This window comes from Herpailurus yagouaroundi, unplaced genomic scaffold (assembly GCF_014898765.1).
Source record: "Herpailurus yagouaroundi ecotype Mexico unplaced genomic scaffold, PumYag 67659, whole genome shotgun sequence".
Taxonomy (NCBI): Eukaryota; Metazoa; Chordata; class Mammalia; order Carnivora; family Felidae; genus Herpailurus; species Herpailurus yagouaroundi.
Window position 1 is genome coordinate 9,824 of NW_024420459.1, and position 15,629 is coordinate 25,452.

The 15,629-nt window shown below is 50.8% G+C and overlaps 1 protein-coding gene across 1 annotated transcript; it reads right to left on the minus strand.

Moving 5' to 3' along the window:
* Nucleotides 1–11,684: 11,684 nt before the first annotated feature.
* LOC121025513 (small integral membrane protein 10-like protein 2A) lies at nt 11,685–15,304 on the minus strand. Its single transcript, XM_040468054.1, has 2 exons — nt 14,549–15,304; nt 11,685–12,888 (listed from the first exon to the last, which is right to left on the minus strand). The coding sequence occupies exon 1, from the start codon at nt 15,156–15,158 to the stop codon at nt 14,922–14,924; it is 237 nt and encodes a 78-aa protein (XP_040323988.1). The 5' UTR covers nt 15,159–15,304; the 3' UTR covers nt 11,685–12,888; nt 14,549–14,921.
* Between the last annotated feature and the right edge of the window lie 325 nt (nt 15,305–15,629).

The window sequence follows — 15,629 nt, forward strand, 5'->3', positions numbered from 1 at the left end:
TCCGGGAAGGGGAGGAATGAAACACGAAAACAGCCCAGAAAATGCAAAGGCCTGTGCAGCTCGGCAACCAGCTTGCCCAGGGAAGCCACCCGGCGCCCCCTCCTCAGCACTCAGTACAACAAGGCAGCTTCTCTCTGGCGACTCAGGAGATGCCACGTTGCTGCTAAGCTCCCGAGGTCTCCCCTGGGGCGGGTGGCAGAACCTGCTGGAAATGCAGCTCCGCTCTCTGTACTGAGGCAGCTGCAGAGGCCCTGAGTCCTCTGGGAGCAATAGAGGCCCTTCCTGCTCTGTGGTGCCCCGGGTCAGAAAAGCAGATGGTGCGCCCTCTGTTGGCCATCACTGCCCGGCAGAAGAACCCGCCCCTCCCGGTCTGTGGTGCTCGAGCTCCCTCTGCTGGCCACTGTGGGAATTCCTGCAATGTTGAAGGCCCTGGTTGCTCCGCTGAGACACCCGAAGGTGCTCTGGGCAACTAAGCCTGGTCTCCACATCGGGAAGGGTTTTAGTGACAGGGCCTGGGACACAAAATCTTTTCCTTCTCCTTTCTTGCGAGTGAAGAATGAAACCTAATTTATTAACGTAATGACATCATTTGTAATGCTTTAAGCAATACAATTTACACATAGAAAATAGACCGCCAATTTACACATGCTGAATAAGAGGTAATTTTATCTACCCACCAAAATGCTTAGGTTAGATAAAGAATGGACACCTTTGAGAGAGAGATACCAGCGTCCAGCTATGGAATGAATGAGTCCTAGGGATACAAGGGACAGCCAATGGAATAGAGTCAATCCTGTAATAATACTGTTGCGTGCTTTCACATGATAGCTACACTTGTGGTTAAGTACAACATAATGTATAGATATATGGAATGACTACAACGTATGCCTAAAACTAACACAACAAATGTGTGAACAATATTTCAATTAAAAATAGACATCCTTTACACTATCTTTAATTTCTCCTTCTTTGCCAATAAGCTACCCTTCCTGGGGTGCTTGGGTGGCTTAGTCAGTTAAGTGTCCGACTTTGACTCAAGTCATGATTTTGCAGTCCGTGAGTTTGAGCCCCACGTCAGGCTCTGTCCTGAGAGCTCAGAGCCTCGAGCCTGCCTCAGATTCGGTGTCTCCCACTCTCTCCCCCCTCCCCAGCTCGGGCTTTCTCAAAAAAAGAAACATTAAAAATGAAAAATCATTCCTCATTTAGAATCTGTGAAATTCCATTTATACCAGATTCTCTAACATCACCTTCTTGATGTTGAAAGCTTATCTGAAAAGTCACTAATAATATCTTTGATGACACATATGGGACAAGGTCAGAATGCAACTTACAGGGAGCTACACATCTGTTGTGAATTTACAGTATGTATCCTTGGCTAATATTTCCAACGAAATGTGCTTTAGGGATACGGATGGATAAAATAATGTCCATCAGTCATAGAGGTCAATTTCCTATAGGACCATTAGGCCTTCAATTACTAATTGCCATCTCTTCAGAATTAAAAGAAAGCTGGGACAAGAAAATGTCTTTGAACTTGATGTAAGAGAAGACTATGGTGTTTTAAAGCGTTCACCTACCTTCTGGAATCCTCAGATTGGTTGTGGACAGGAGGATAGCAACCCACGATTTGGATGCACAGCGCTAGTCCCAGAGGGAGGATATGGACCTTATTGTCAAATATTTTTTTTTTTTTAATCAATATTACTAATCCACCTCTTCCAGGTCCAGACTGCAGGACCTGGGGGCAACACAATGCCTGATGCCTGGGTTCAGAACTTGAGGAAGGCCAGCTGGTGGGGGGAGGGGGGAATCCAACAGGGCCTGGGGCAGTGAGGGAGATGGCCCCGGGACACCTCCCCACAGGGCAGGCTCTGGAGTTTACCTGCCAAAGAGCAGCACACTCTCCCTCAAGACATCCCTCTCCATGATAGAACGTGAGGCTGAGCCTCACAATTCCAGAAGAAATGAGGGATACCCATCTTTTCAATTCCAAAGGCCTCTGCAGAGCTTGGACCCAGGAATGTTGGAGTCTTGGGGTCATGGAACTCTGATGCCCATGATACAAGGCCTTTCTGCCCCAGCACTCAGAGCCACTTCCTACATCCCCTCTCCCCTGGCCCATCTAACCCTGTCCACATACCTGGACCAGGTGTCTACTTTCCTCCTTGTACTTCCTCTTTGTCTCTGTTTCTCTCTAACCACATCTCTCTCTGTTTCTTCCTTTCACTCTCTAGGGAGTGGTGTAACATACGGTGCTAAGCTTTGTTCTTATGCATGTGAATATCCAATTTTCTCAGCACCAGTTATTCAAAAGACTACTCTTCTCCACTGTGTATTATTGACTCCCTTGTCAAATACTAGGTGACTGTGCATGCACGGGTTTAGTTTGGGCTCTCAATTTCTGTTCCATTGTCTTGTGTGTGTGCTTATGCCAGTGACATAACTGATTTCTTTGTGTTAGAATGAAGCTTGAAATCAAGAAGTGTGATGCCTCCTGTTTTGTTCTTTCTTGCGTTGGCTACTTGGGGTCTTTTTGTGGTTCCAAATACATTTTAGGATATGATTTTCTAATTGCATAAAAATTGCATCGGAGTCTTGATAGAGATTGCACTGAATCTCTAGAGGGCCTTGGGTAGTATGGACATTGTATCTATATTAATTCGTCCGAAAGTTGGACATGGGATGGCTTTTCACTGACTTGTGTGTTCTCCTGTTTCTTTCACCCAAATTGAATTTCTTCCATTCCTGCACACAGGTTTTATAGTTTTCTGTAGAGAGATCTTCCACTTCCTTGGCTAAATTTATTCCTATAAATTGTATTGTTTTTGATGCTATTGTAAATGGGATTGTTTTCTTTACTTCTTCTTAGATAATTGCGTTAGTGTATAGGAAGGCTACAGAATTTGATATGGTGACTTCCTATTTTGGAACTTTACTGCATTTCTTGATTGATATTAACAGGTTCTTTTACATTAAATTTTTTGTTTCAGTCCGTTACCTTATTAAAAAAAAAAAACATGTTATTTGGGAATAGCTGACACACTATGTTACATTGGTTTCAGATGAACACCATGGTGATTGGACAAGTGTATACATTCTGCTGCACTAACACCGGTGTAGCTATCATCTGTCACCATGCATCACTATTCCAGTACCGGTGTCTATGTTCCCTATGCTATATCTTCTATCTGTGATTCATTCATTGCATAACCAGAAGCCTGCATCACCCAATCCCCTTCACATATCTAGGGCATCCTTGTCTTGTGCCTGATTTTAGTGGAAAATCTTTCACAATTTCACTATTGAGTATGATATTAGCTGTGGGCTTCACATACACGGCCTTTCTTATGTTGAGATATGTTCCTTCTACACTGAATTTTAAAGAGTTTTTTAGCACAAATGGATACCAAATTTTCTCAGAACTTTTTTTCTGTGTCTATTGACATCATCACATGAGTTTTCTTTTTATTTTTTAAAATGTATTTATTTAGTTTAGTTTAAATGTATTTATGTATTTCTTTAGTATTTATTTTTTCAAGTTTTTATTTAAATTCCAGTTGGTTAACATACAGTGTAATGTTAGTTTCAGGTATAGAATGTAGTCATCCATCACTTACATACAACACCCAGTGATCCTCACTACCAGTGCCCTCCTTAGCCCATCACCCATTTAACCCGTCCCCCTGCCCACCTCCCTTCTAGTAACCCTCCATTTGCTATTTATAGTTAAGAATCTTTTCTGGTTGATTTTTCTTTCATTCAATTATGTGAGGGGTCACACTGATTGGTTTGCATTTCTGAAACATCCTTCCTTTGCAGGGAGAAAAACCCTTCATCACGGTCAATGATCCTTTTAACGTGCTGCTGAATTTGGTTTGCCTGCATATTATTGGGAATTATTCATCTACATTCATCACGGGGATACTGGCCTATAGATTTCTGTTCAGGTAGTATCCTTTCCTGGCTTCCTACCAGGGTAATTCCAGTGTCATGAAATGAGTTTGGTGGTGTTCATCCCTTTTGAATCAGTGAGACGACTGCTGCTAGTTCTTCTACAAACGTTTGGTCAAATTCACCAGTGAATCCACCTGGTCCTGGGCTTTTCTTCCCTGGGAGAACTTCGATTACTGATTCAATTTACTTACATTGGTTATCTTCTTGTATTGATACAGTCTTCCTTTAATGGGTCTGTGCAAACCTTCTATTTCTTCCTGGTGCAGTCTTGGTAGGTTGTGTGTTTCTAAGAACCTATGCATTTCTTCTAGGTAGGCGGTTTGCTGGCATCTAATTTGGCCATAGTCGCCTCTTTGTCTCCTTTATGTTTCTTTGGTATAAGGTGTAATGTCTTCTCTGTTATTTATAATTCTTTTGAACTGGGTACTCTCTCTGTCTTAGCGTAGTCTATGTATAGTCTTGACACTTTTGTTTCACTCTTCTGAAAACCCCTGTTGGTCTACTTCATATTTTCTATTGACTTCATGGTGTCAGTTTCATTGGTTTGCACTCTCCTATGGATCACTTTCTCCCTTTTGAGAACATTGGACATAGATTGTTGTTTTTTTTTTCTTTTCTAGTTCTTTGAAGTTAAAGGTAGGTTGTTCATTTGAGTCCCAAATCTATCCTCCACGCATGCAAATCCAGTGCCTCATCAGAGAACCTTCAATAGGTCTTTTCTGTCCTATTTCTCATTCTCAGAACTCTGAGAAATGGAACCAGAAAATTTATTTGAAGACACAATAGATGAAAACTTCCCTAATGCGGGGAAGGAGACAGATCCAGAAGTAGGAGGCACAAAGAACCCCCAATATATTCAACAGAAGCAGATCCACACCAAGTCATATAGTAATCAAAACTCAAAATGTCGTGATAAAGAAAAATTTTCACAGCAGGAAAACAAAAGATGACATTTACCTACAAGGGAAACCCCATAAAGTTATCACTGGATGTTTTTCAGAAGAAACTTTGAAACTGTAAGTAACCAGCATGGTATGGTAAAGGTGCTGAATGGAAAACATCTGCAGCCAAAGAGAGTCTATCCAGCAAACTATCATTCAAAAGGGAGGAGAGATCAAGAGGTTCGCAAATAAATACTCAGCGAGCTCACAACCAACAAACCACGCCCGCAATAAATGTTAGTGGAAAAGAAACACCTAAGGTGACAATATTAAAGTGCGAAACGCAAAAGCAATAAAAATGAGTATATCTGTAAAACATCAGTCAAGGTATTCACAATATGAAAGGTTTTGAAATAGGAACACTACATAGCTACAACACGGGGAGGAGAGGAGTAAAGAACTGGTTCAAACTCAAGCAACTATCAACTTAATATAGACTTCCATATGCAGAAGTGGTTAGGTACAAACCTCATAATAACCACAAAACAAACACCACTAATACATATGCGGAGTATAAAGGCAAGCAATTTCAACTGTGAAATTGTGATGAAACCCAGCAAACCAAAAAAAGAGAAAGAGAAGAAAGGATCAGAGAAATTCAGAAACAACCAACATCAAGTAATAATACGACAAGTACATGTCTATCAATTACTTTGAATGGTAACAGAATAAATGCTCAAATCAAAGGCACCGGGTGACAGATAGGGGCAACTGGATGGCTCAATCGCTTGAAATTTCGACTCTTGATTTCGGCTTAGGCTATGATCCCAGGATCATGGGATTGAGCCCCAACTGAGCTCTCCACTGAGCATGGAACTTGGTGAGGATTCATTCTCATTCTCATTCTCTCTCTCCCTCTTTCTCTCTTTGTCTCCCTCTTCCCCCATTCCCCCCACCCCGCCCTCCCATGCCTGTGCTCTCTCTCTTCATAATAAAAGGCACTGGGTGATAGAATGAATACAATATAGGACCCATCTATTTCCTACCTACAAAAGACTACTTATAGAACTAAAGTATCAAAAGAAAACTGCAGTAGCCATACATATATCAGACAAAATAGATTTAAAAATAAAATTGTAACAAGAGACAAAGAAGGACACTATACTAATAAAAGGTACCATCCAACAAAAAGATAGAACAATTGTAAACATATATGCGCGCAACCTGAGAGCATCCAAATACACAAAACAGTCCAAAACTAAAGTCAAGAATTGATAGTCATACAATCATAGTAGGGCACTTTAACACCCCAATGACATCAATGGAGAGAGCATTCCATCAGAAAATCAACAAGGAAGTAGTGACTTTGAATGATAGAGTAGACCAGATGGAGTTAACCCATATATTTTAGACATTCCATCCTAAAACAGCACAATACACATTCTTTTCACGTGCACATGGCACATTCCCCACACTCGATAAAATATTAAGTCATAAAACAAGCCAAAACAAAATCAAACTGATCGGCGTCATACCATGGGTCTTTTCAGACCACAATGCTATGAAAGTAGAAGACTACAACAAGAAAAAGAAATCTGGAAAAGGCACAAAAAGATGGAAGTTAAATAACATGCTACTAAACAATCAATGGCTCAACCAAGAAATCAAAAACAAAATCCAAAATGACATGGAAACAGATGAAAATTGAAAACACAGCAATCCAAACTTCTGTAAAGCAGGAAAACTGGTTCTAACAGGGAAGTTTATAGCAATACGGGTATGCCTCAAGAAACACAAAAAAACCCTGAAGTAAACTCCATACTCTTATAACTATAAAAGCCAGACAAAGGACAACCAACAAAACCCCCAAACAGCAGAATGAAGAAAATAATTAAAATCAGAGGAGAAATAAATGATATAAAGATTAAAACTATGCACGCCATGGACGAAAAATGGATGAGGCAGTACGTGAAAACCTACCACAACGAGAGAGGGCAGTGTGACGGTGTGAAACACTCCACAACCAAGCTGGAATGGGGCGAGGTGAGAACAACCGCCAGTGCAGGGAGACAGGGGAGATAAAATGAACACAATCCCTCCCAGATGGAGGGCCGTGTCCACCCATGATCATCCTCCCATTACAAGTGGGAGAGCAAACATGACCTACTTCTTGCCCTAGCCCTAACCCCAACACTAACCCAAATCCCAACACCTAAACTTAACAACTAACCCTAACCATAGCCCTAAACTAAACCTTGCCCCATCCCTATGTCTAAACACAACTTTAACCATACTGAACCATAAAAGTAAACATAATGAGAACTAACCCTAACCCTCTTACCCTAATCCTAAAACCCTAACCCTAATTCTCTAACTCTACCTGCTAACCCTAAATTTATAAACCCTAAAACTAACACTAACCCTAACCATAAAACTCTAACACTAACCCTAACGCTAACCCCTAATCCAATCCCCTAACCCATAACCAAAGTCCTAGACCTAGACCTCACCTTATTCCTAAACCTAACGCAAAACCTAACACTAACGCTAACACCTAACCCTAACTATACCATCTAACCATAACCCCAACTCTCAAACCCAAACCGTAACCCTAAACCTAAGCCTAACCCAGGCCCAAACCTAACGCCTAAACCTAACTCTAACTCCAAACCCTAACCCCTAACCATAACCCTAAACCCAATCCTAATGCATAAACCTAACTCTAGCCCCTAACACTAACCCCTAACACCAACCCTAACCGTAACCCTAACCCCTAACACCAAACCCAATCCCAAACGCTAACCCAACGCACACAACACACAGGAATGGTGTCACCTCAGCACTGGTGAAGTCCCTGGACAGAACATTAACCCTAGTGTTAAGGATCTCTCTGGACGGGGACCCAATTCCTATTTCTGAGAACACCACAAACAATGGGCCCAAAGCGGTGCAGGATTACTTGGCATGGAACATGGAACATCGTCATGACATTTCCAATGTCCGCATGAAGCTGCACAAGGGGGTTGATGAGGCCCGACTGAAGATGGCACACACATGAGGCTGGCCCTGGCTCACAAAGACTAAGCCCGAACAGCCCACTCCAATGAGGCCTACACTCAATCCTCTGGGAAGACCACCACCCTACAAGAGTTTCAGCACTTGGAGCTTCATGGGACCTAACCCTAACCTTAACTGTGACACTCACATACCGCTCAAACTAAACCTCATCCCAACTCAAACCTAACCCTACACGTGACCCGCACCTGCGCATGGACCCTCATTCAGCCCTCCAGGGTGATCACGGCAATGGTGTCGCTTTGGCCCTGGCAACGTCCCTGGACCGAAACTTAACCTTGGCTAAAGCTTTCTCCTAATGGGGACCCAATTCCCAAGTCTGAGGACATGACGGACATGGGCCCCAGAAGCAGAGGAGAATTACTCGGCATGGAACCTGGAATATCACAATGTCATTTCCAAAGACCAGAAGGAGCTCCACAGGGGACTTCTTGAGGTCTAACCGAGGAGTGGCCCTGGCACCCAAAACTCAGCCTGACTGAGACCCACCTTAGACCCCTCTACTCAGCCCTGCGGGGAGACAACTGCCCTACTGGGGGTACAGCGCCACGAGCCTCCTCTGATCAAGCCCTAATCTTAACGGTGACCCACAGTATACACGTGAACCTAAACCTCACCTCATCTTTAACACACACCCTAAACCTGACTCGCACCATGCATGTGCCCACACATCATTGATACAGGGAGATCACAGGACTGGTGTCACTTCAGCCCTGGAGATTTCCCTGGCCCAAACCCTAGACGTAGCTAAGGCTTTCTCCACATGGGGACTGAACACCACAGTCGGACAAGAGCACACACACTGCGTTGAGAAGCAGTGCAAGATAAGTCGGTGTGAAAGGTGGAACATCAAATGTATCACAACACATGTAACAACGTGGAGGAACCTACAGAACATTATGCTACGTTAAGAAACCAGACATAAAAGGTCACCACTTGTATGATTCCATTTTTATAAAATATCCAGAAGAGGCATATACACAGAGACATACAGCATATTTTTGGTTGTCAAGGGCTAGGGTAGGGAGGGAACGGGGACTGATAGTTTAACGGGTATGGTGTTTCCATTTTGGGGTGACGAAAATGTTCTGGAACTTGATACTGGACACAGTTGTACAACATTGTGAATGTACTTCATGCCACTGAATTGTATATTTTAAAATGGTTACGATGGTAAATGAGACATGCACTGTTGATATTATATGTATTTTGTCCACGTGTATTTGTAATTTTTTACATATTATTTGTATTTTGCCAGAATTAACTAATCAATGGATCATAAATGTAGGGATTTGTTTACAGTCGCTCAATCTGCTCTGCTTATTTATGGACTTATCGTTTCATCAATACCACACTGTCTTCATTACTGTGGTTTAAAATAAGTTTTGAAGGGGGAGCCTGGATGGCTCAGTCAGTTAAGCCTCCGACTTCAGCTCAGGTCATGATCTCACAGTTCCTGGGTTCGAGCCCCATGCTGGGTTCTGTGCTGACTAGTCAGAGCCCGGAGCCTGCTTTGAGTTCTGTGTCTGCCTCGCTCTCTGCCCTTCCCCTGATCACACTTTGTCTCTCTCTCTCTCTCTCTCTCTCTCTCCCTCAAAAATGAATTAACATTAAAAAAAAAATAAAATAAAAACAGTTGTGAAGAGTGATCATGATCGGAGCCAAAATCAAGTGTTGGCCACTTATCCGACTGAGTCACCCAGGCGCCCCAGGTTCTTTTCTTAATTTCATGTTTTGAGTTTTTGTTGCTAGTATATAGAAATACAATTGCTCTCTTAATATTGATCTTGGGTCCTGTGGCCTTGCCAAATGTTTATGGATGCGGTAGCTTTTTTCTCTGCATGCATTTCTTGGGATTTTCTCCATATGGGATCATCCGTGAATAAAGATGGCTTTATTTTGTCCTTTCCAATCAGAATGGTTTTATTCTGGTGGGATGGGGAGATTATTCCACTGGCCAGAACCTCCAGTTTTATGTGGAGTTGAGATGGCAAAAGTGGACATCCTGCACTTTCCCATATGAGGGAAAACCTTCATTGTTTTTTAAGTTTATTTATTTTGAGAGAGAGAGAGAGAGAGAGAGAGAGGAGAGAGAGAGAGAGAGAAAGAGAGAGACCAGGGGAGGCACACAGAGAGAGATTGGGAGAGAGAGAATCCCATGCAGTCTCCATGCTGTCAGTGCGGAGCCTGACTTGGGGCTTGATCTCACCGACCTGGAGTGAGACCATGCCCTGATTCTAAACCAAGAGTTGGATGCTTAACTGACCGAGCCACGCAGGCACCCCAAAACCTTCATTCACAGATACCGTCCAGAGAGGCCCGGCAACACCTCAGTCTCGGAAGGCTGCGAGCCGGGAACAGCTCCCAGGAGGGGACGGTGGGTACAACGTGCACTCCAAGGACAGGGAAGGAGGTGAGGAGCTTCTGATTGCCCGGCTCAAGCTCGCGGGTCAACCAGGGACCACATCCTCACCATGACCTCCTCCAAAGACGGCCACAGGGATGATGGGGAGCTTAGGGGGACAAAGCACCCAGCATGGCACCTGTTGCCCAGCAGGCTCTCACCACCTGTCACCGGCCAGTTGCCTTCACTTGGTTTCCTCTCCTCATAGTGACAAGGCTGCTACAGTTGAGACCTGAGGACAAATGTCGAATAGCCAAGAACCCGCTGAATGCTCAGAGCCACCTTGAAGGCTCCCTACTGATGACCCATGAGTACATGTGGCCGGACTGGGGCCAGGCAGTGGTCGTCAGAAGAGCTGGACTCAGGGCGCCACCCTTACCAGAGAGGAAGCCGCCTGCCTTTCTAGGTGGCAGGGAAGGGTGGTCCTCCCTCACCGGTGTGCCTGGGCCCCTGAGCCCTGGTCTGACCCTCCCATCTTGGTTGTGACAGGCTACCTGATCCCTCGTCTGAGTTCAGGACCATCAGGCACTGAACAGGACCGTCCGGACAAAGCAGAGGGAAGCTCAGGGTGCTGGCTGGCAGGGACTGGGGTCCATCCCTCCTGTGGTGGCAGGTGTTGGAAGGGTCGCTCTTGTCACGGTGCTCCGGCGGGTGGAGCGCACCCAGGCTGTGCTCCTCAGCGTGACCGTGACTTTGCATCCTCAGGACACCTCCGCCCTGGGGACGGTGGGCCTCCCTTCTTCACCTCGGCCACTGCGGTCCTCCCCGGGCCCCCTTCACCAGCCCTCTCTCTGCCTGACTGCCCATCCTTAGCCCTGCAGCCTCGGACCCCGTGACAGGCTTCCCTGGGGAAGCACTGAAGGGACAGCTCGGGTCTAAGATGGGGAGAAGGGGTGCCGGCTTTCAGTCCCCGTGATTCATCGTTTCCAAAGCTGAGGGGCCACCTGGACGGCAGGGAGCCAAGGGGGACTTCGCTCTGCTGTTGCAGAGGGGCCTCCAGGTGACCCAAATTCGGTGCAGAGAACCCATTTCCCCCCACCTCCCCCATCTCCCCATCAAGACTGACCGCAGGAAGTGCTTTCTGACACCAGGCTGTAAAATGAAGAAAAGACTCGGGTACTGGGTACTCGGTTATGCAAACAAAGGCTGTGAATGGGACAAACTGCCCCCAGTCAGGCCTGTGCTCCTGCCTTCTCCTCCAGGGGCACTGGCCCAGGCAAGTCGGGGCCTCTGAGCATCTTCTGAGCAGGCCTGCATCCGTGCCACGGCCCCACCCCCCTTGCAGCCCTCCCAAGTGGGTCCCCCTCCCCCTGCTCCGGGCCCTCCAAGGGGGGCTTCCGGGCTATTGCCCCACACCACGAGAGGAGGCCTCTGGTCTTATTTTATTTTATTGAACTCAACGAGTCTCGTTTGGTTTTGTTTTGAACTTAGAGTGGCAAGATTTGACGATACCAGAAGCAAGAACATTTCTCAGCAGACGGTGCTGACCAGTACAGTCAATCGCACGCAGGAAAGTGACGCTCATCTTATTCAGCCCGTGTCTCTGATTTTGTAGAAGCTTCGCTGCCTGGAAAACAGACTGCAAATAAATAAAGTGCACTGAGAGCCCATCGGGCAGCCAGGGCCGAATGGGGGGGAGAGGGGAGAGGTGGGGGAGGAAGCACGCTAACTACTCAAGGCCAAAATGGTCAGAAAAGCAGAGGCGGGAACACATGCTGAAGATGTGCGGACCCTCCCCAGTCCCCGGGCCTCGCGCTGAGACTTCCTGCGCCCTGCCCTCGGGACCGGGACCGGGGACCCACGGGGCGGGGCGGGGCGGGGCGTCCCTGCAGAGGAGGGGTCTCCGGCCAGGGGCCCTGAGGCTCCCCCCACACTTCTCCCTGTTGGGAAGAGGTGTCATAGGCCCCGGGCAGCTCCAGCTGAGCCACAAGGCTGCAGCTGGGGAGCAGGTCACCCCGAGGGGGAGACCTGGACTTGAACGGGGCACATCTGTGGATCAGCCCCGAGGAGGCCCCTCGTCCTCTCCTCTCAGGCAGCCCGTGTGGCTCTCGCAGGCTGTCCCCGCAGATCTGTGGATGGAGTCAGCAGGCTGGCAGGCTCCCACAAGTGGTTCCGGGTGGAAGGGGATTGGGTGCAGGAGGGGCCACAGGACCGGGGATCCCAGGACACTCGCTACAAGGAAGGAAGCCAGTACACCCTGTCTGCGGGGAAACCGCAGGGGATACATGGTGGCCTCGTCTGGCCTCAGTCCCCAGGGCCAGGCAGGCAGAGCCCTTCACCCAGGACCGGGCTTCCAGCTGGACGGCAGAGGAGGGCAGGTGGTGTGACCCTGGGCCACTCTGTCCCTGGGGCTGACCGCACCACTTCGGTTTTCAGTCCCAGGAACTCGGAGCACTGGGGGCCGAGAGCAGCCAGCGGCAGAGCGGCTGTGGGACCGGGGTCTTTCCTGGCTTCCCCCGGGGCCGAGCCTGGCCATCCTGGTACAGGGGGAGCAGCACACCCGGGGCCTCAGGGCCATCCAAGCCCATCTAGAGGAGGTTCTCTCGCGTGATCCTGGGCTCGGGGGGGACAAGCCTGAGGACAGAGAGATAGGGTTATGCGTGGGTCCCGGCCCCGTCCCCCACACCAGCTTTATCCCTTCACCCTCCTGGTTCCATCACGTTCCCAGGAGCCACGCTACCCCCCACCCCCACTCTGCCACCCAGACTGAGAGGCTTCTGCCGCTCCACTGCTGAGGAGCCCTTGGTCACGCCTGGGGTGGGGCGGCAGGGGAGGCCAGGCTGTGTAGACGAAGGCCTCGGCTCCACAAGGGGTTCTGGGACTGTCTCCCATGTCCATCTCAGCCCCGACTGTCTTCCCTGTGACCTGCCACACCCCCCTCCCCCCCCAAGGAAAGCCAGTTCCCCACACTCCCTACCCTGGGCCTCTCTCTCCCCCTAGGTGCCCCGAGGGCCTTGAGGTCCCCTCCCCCACCCCAACCTGTCCTGCCAGGTTTTCTGGAAGACAGGGGACAGATTCGGCCCCACCACTTCTTATGTGTGTGACAAGGGCAAATCTCTTCCTGTCTCAGAGCCCGCTTTTCCAATCATGGGGTGGGGAGAACAGAACGCCCTCAAAGTGTTGCTAGGAGGTCTAGTGTGGAGGTGACAGGGTCTCGTCCTTCCCCTCGCCAGAACTGGACCGCTGGGTACCCCACCCCTCCGTGCCTCTGCCTGGAAGGCCCTTCCTGTCCTCCTGGGCCAGGCCCTTTGCCCAGCAGCTCCCCAGGGCAGCTCTAGGGCCAGGGGCGCCCCTGGGCAGGGATTTGAGTCTCTTGACAAGGCCAGAGAAGGGGCGGGTCACCACCTACAAACACTGGTTCCTGAAAGACAGAAAGAGACGGAGACTTGACAGTGCCTCCTCACCCAGAACACCCCCTCCCCTTTCCCCAAGCGCTGCCTCCTCTACAAGCCCCTCGTCCACCTGCTCTCCCCACCCCAGCCTGAGAGCTGCCCTCTGCTCAAGGAGATCCCCATTGCCCTAGCTCCTCTGGGTGCACAGGGGCTGCTGGAGGCGGCATTCCGTGGCACCTGGCCGGCAGAGGTAGGGGCCGGAGGGAGCGTGGAGCGTGGCTGCGATGGCGGAAGAGCAAGGCTGTGGGGGCAGGGATAGGGCGGAGCAGCCTTCCCACTCGTCCAGGTCTCCAAACGTCCAAACGTCCGGCCCCAGGATGCCCTCAGAGGGGGAGGGGAGCGGGAACAGGCCGAGAGCGGGCCCCCAGCCCCCAACACAGGACAGGAGGCAGTTCTGCCAAGGGCTGGGCGGGAGCCGTGGAGACCCCAGGGGCCTGGGAAGGGGACCGACCAGGGGTTTGGCCAAGAACGCAACCACCCTTCCTGTCTGGCCCCACAAGGGGGTGAAAGATGGCAGCATCTTTTCCTTCTAGAGCCTTCCCCGGCGCCTCTCCCAGCCCATTCCCTGGGGTTCCGGTGGCAGCACAGGGGCCTCAGGGGACAGCGGGGCGGGGATGGGCCGACCCCCCGAGATGCGCAGGCCGCCGCCGCCCCTCACCCGTCTGGGAATGAGACCCAGGGAGTCCTGGGCACCTGCGGCCCCCCCTCCCCGCCCCGCCCCGCCCCTGCCTGGGCAGCTCAGGGGCTGGCTCCCTCGGGTCCAGGGCACAGTTCCTGCCGGCCACCACGATGTCCTGGCAAGCGCTCCCGCCGGCCCGAAGCCCCAGCCTCTGGCCTCCTACCTTGTTGGTCAGGGCCAGTCAAGTCCCTGCTGCAGAATTTTTCCTTTCTGCTTCCCCCACCCCGGCCAACGTGAGGCGACAGGTCGGCCGCAGTCAGATGGCGTTTTCTTTCTCGAGCCCGACGGAAAGGACCCGTCTGGTGAGTTTCTGTGCAATGGGTCACCGGCCGCGACGCGTGTGGGCGGGTCGCGGCCGGGGCCCGGCTGGGTGGCTCGGTGGCCCGCGTCCTCCCGCCGAGGTCTAGGGTCCGGGGGCCCCGGCCGCCCCGCCTCCTGCCCCCGCCGCGGGCCGGCGGCCGTCCTCCATGCCGGCGCCCCTGTCCGTCTGGGCCGCGCGCGCCGGTCCCTCTGGCCGGGGCTGCGGCGGCGTGCGCTCACTCGATCCGCACCTGCAGGCGGACGTTGAGCATCACCGAGGCCACCACGTAGAAGTAGGGGAAGTTCATGCGCAGCCGCCAGGCCAGGTCGAAGAAGGTGATCAGGGTGCGCGTGAGCCCCTTGCAGAAGGCGCCGTACGAGCCGCGGGCCGCTGCCGAGCGCGACAGCCGCAGCGCCAGGCCTGACAGGGCCGCCGCCGCCGCCGCCGCCGACAGAGCCGCGGACGCCGCCATGGGCCTGGGCCCGCGCAGGCCCCGCCGACCGACACGAGTGCGAGCGGCCGGGCAGGTGGGCGCGAGGCCTGCAGCGCCCCGCCCCGCGCCGCCCTCTGTCACCTCTTCCCTTGCCGGCCCCGGGATGCCCCACCGCCGCCACCTCCGCCACCTCCGCCACCGCCCCTTCTGAGCAGCTCGCAGAGAGCTCCGCCCACGGAAAGCTCCGCCCCTCACCGGCTGCCGCAGCGGCGGCCGCCAGTATAACCCCGCCCCCCTCTTGGCCACACCCCTCCCGGGCGCTACACAGCGGCCGCCGCTGTCATAGACCCGCCTACGGGACCGCCCCGCCTGCCAGCCCCTCCTCCTCCTGGCCTCCCAAGGGCAGAGCCCGAGGGCGTGAGTGGTTTGGAAGGTGGTGCTGCCCAGGGATTGCTCTTGCCGAGTATCTTGAGGGGAGGGGAGGGGAGGGGAGGGGAGGGCCGGAAGGTC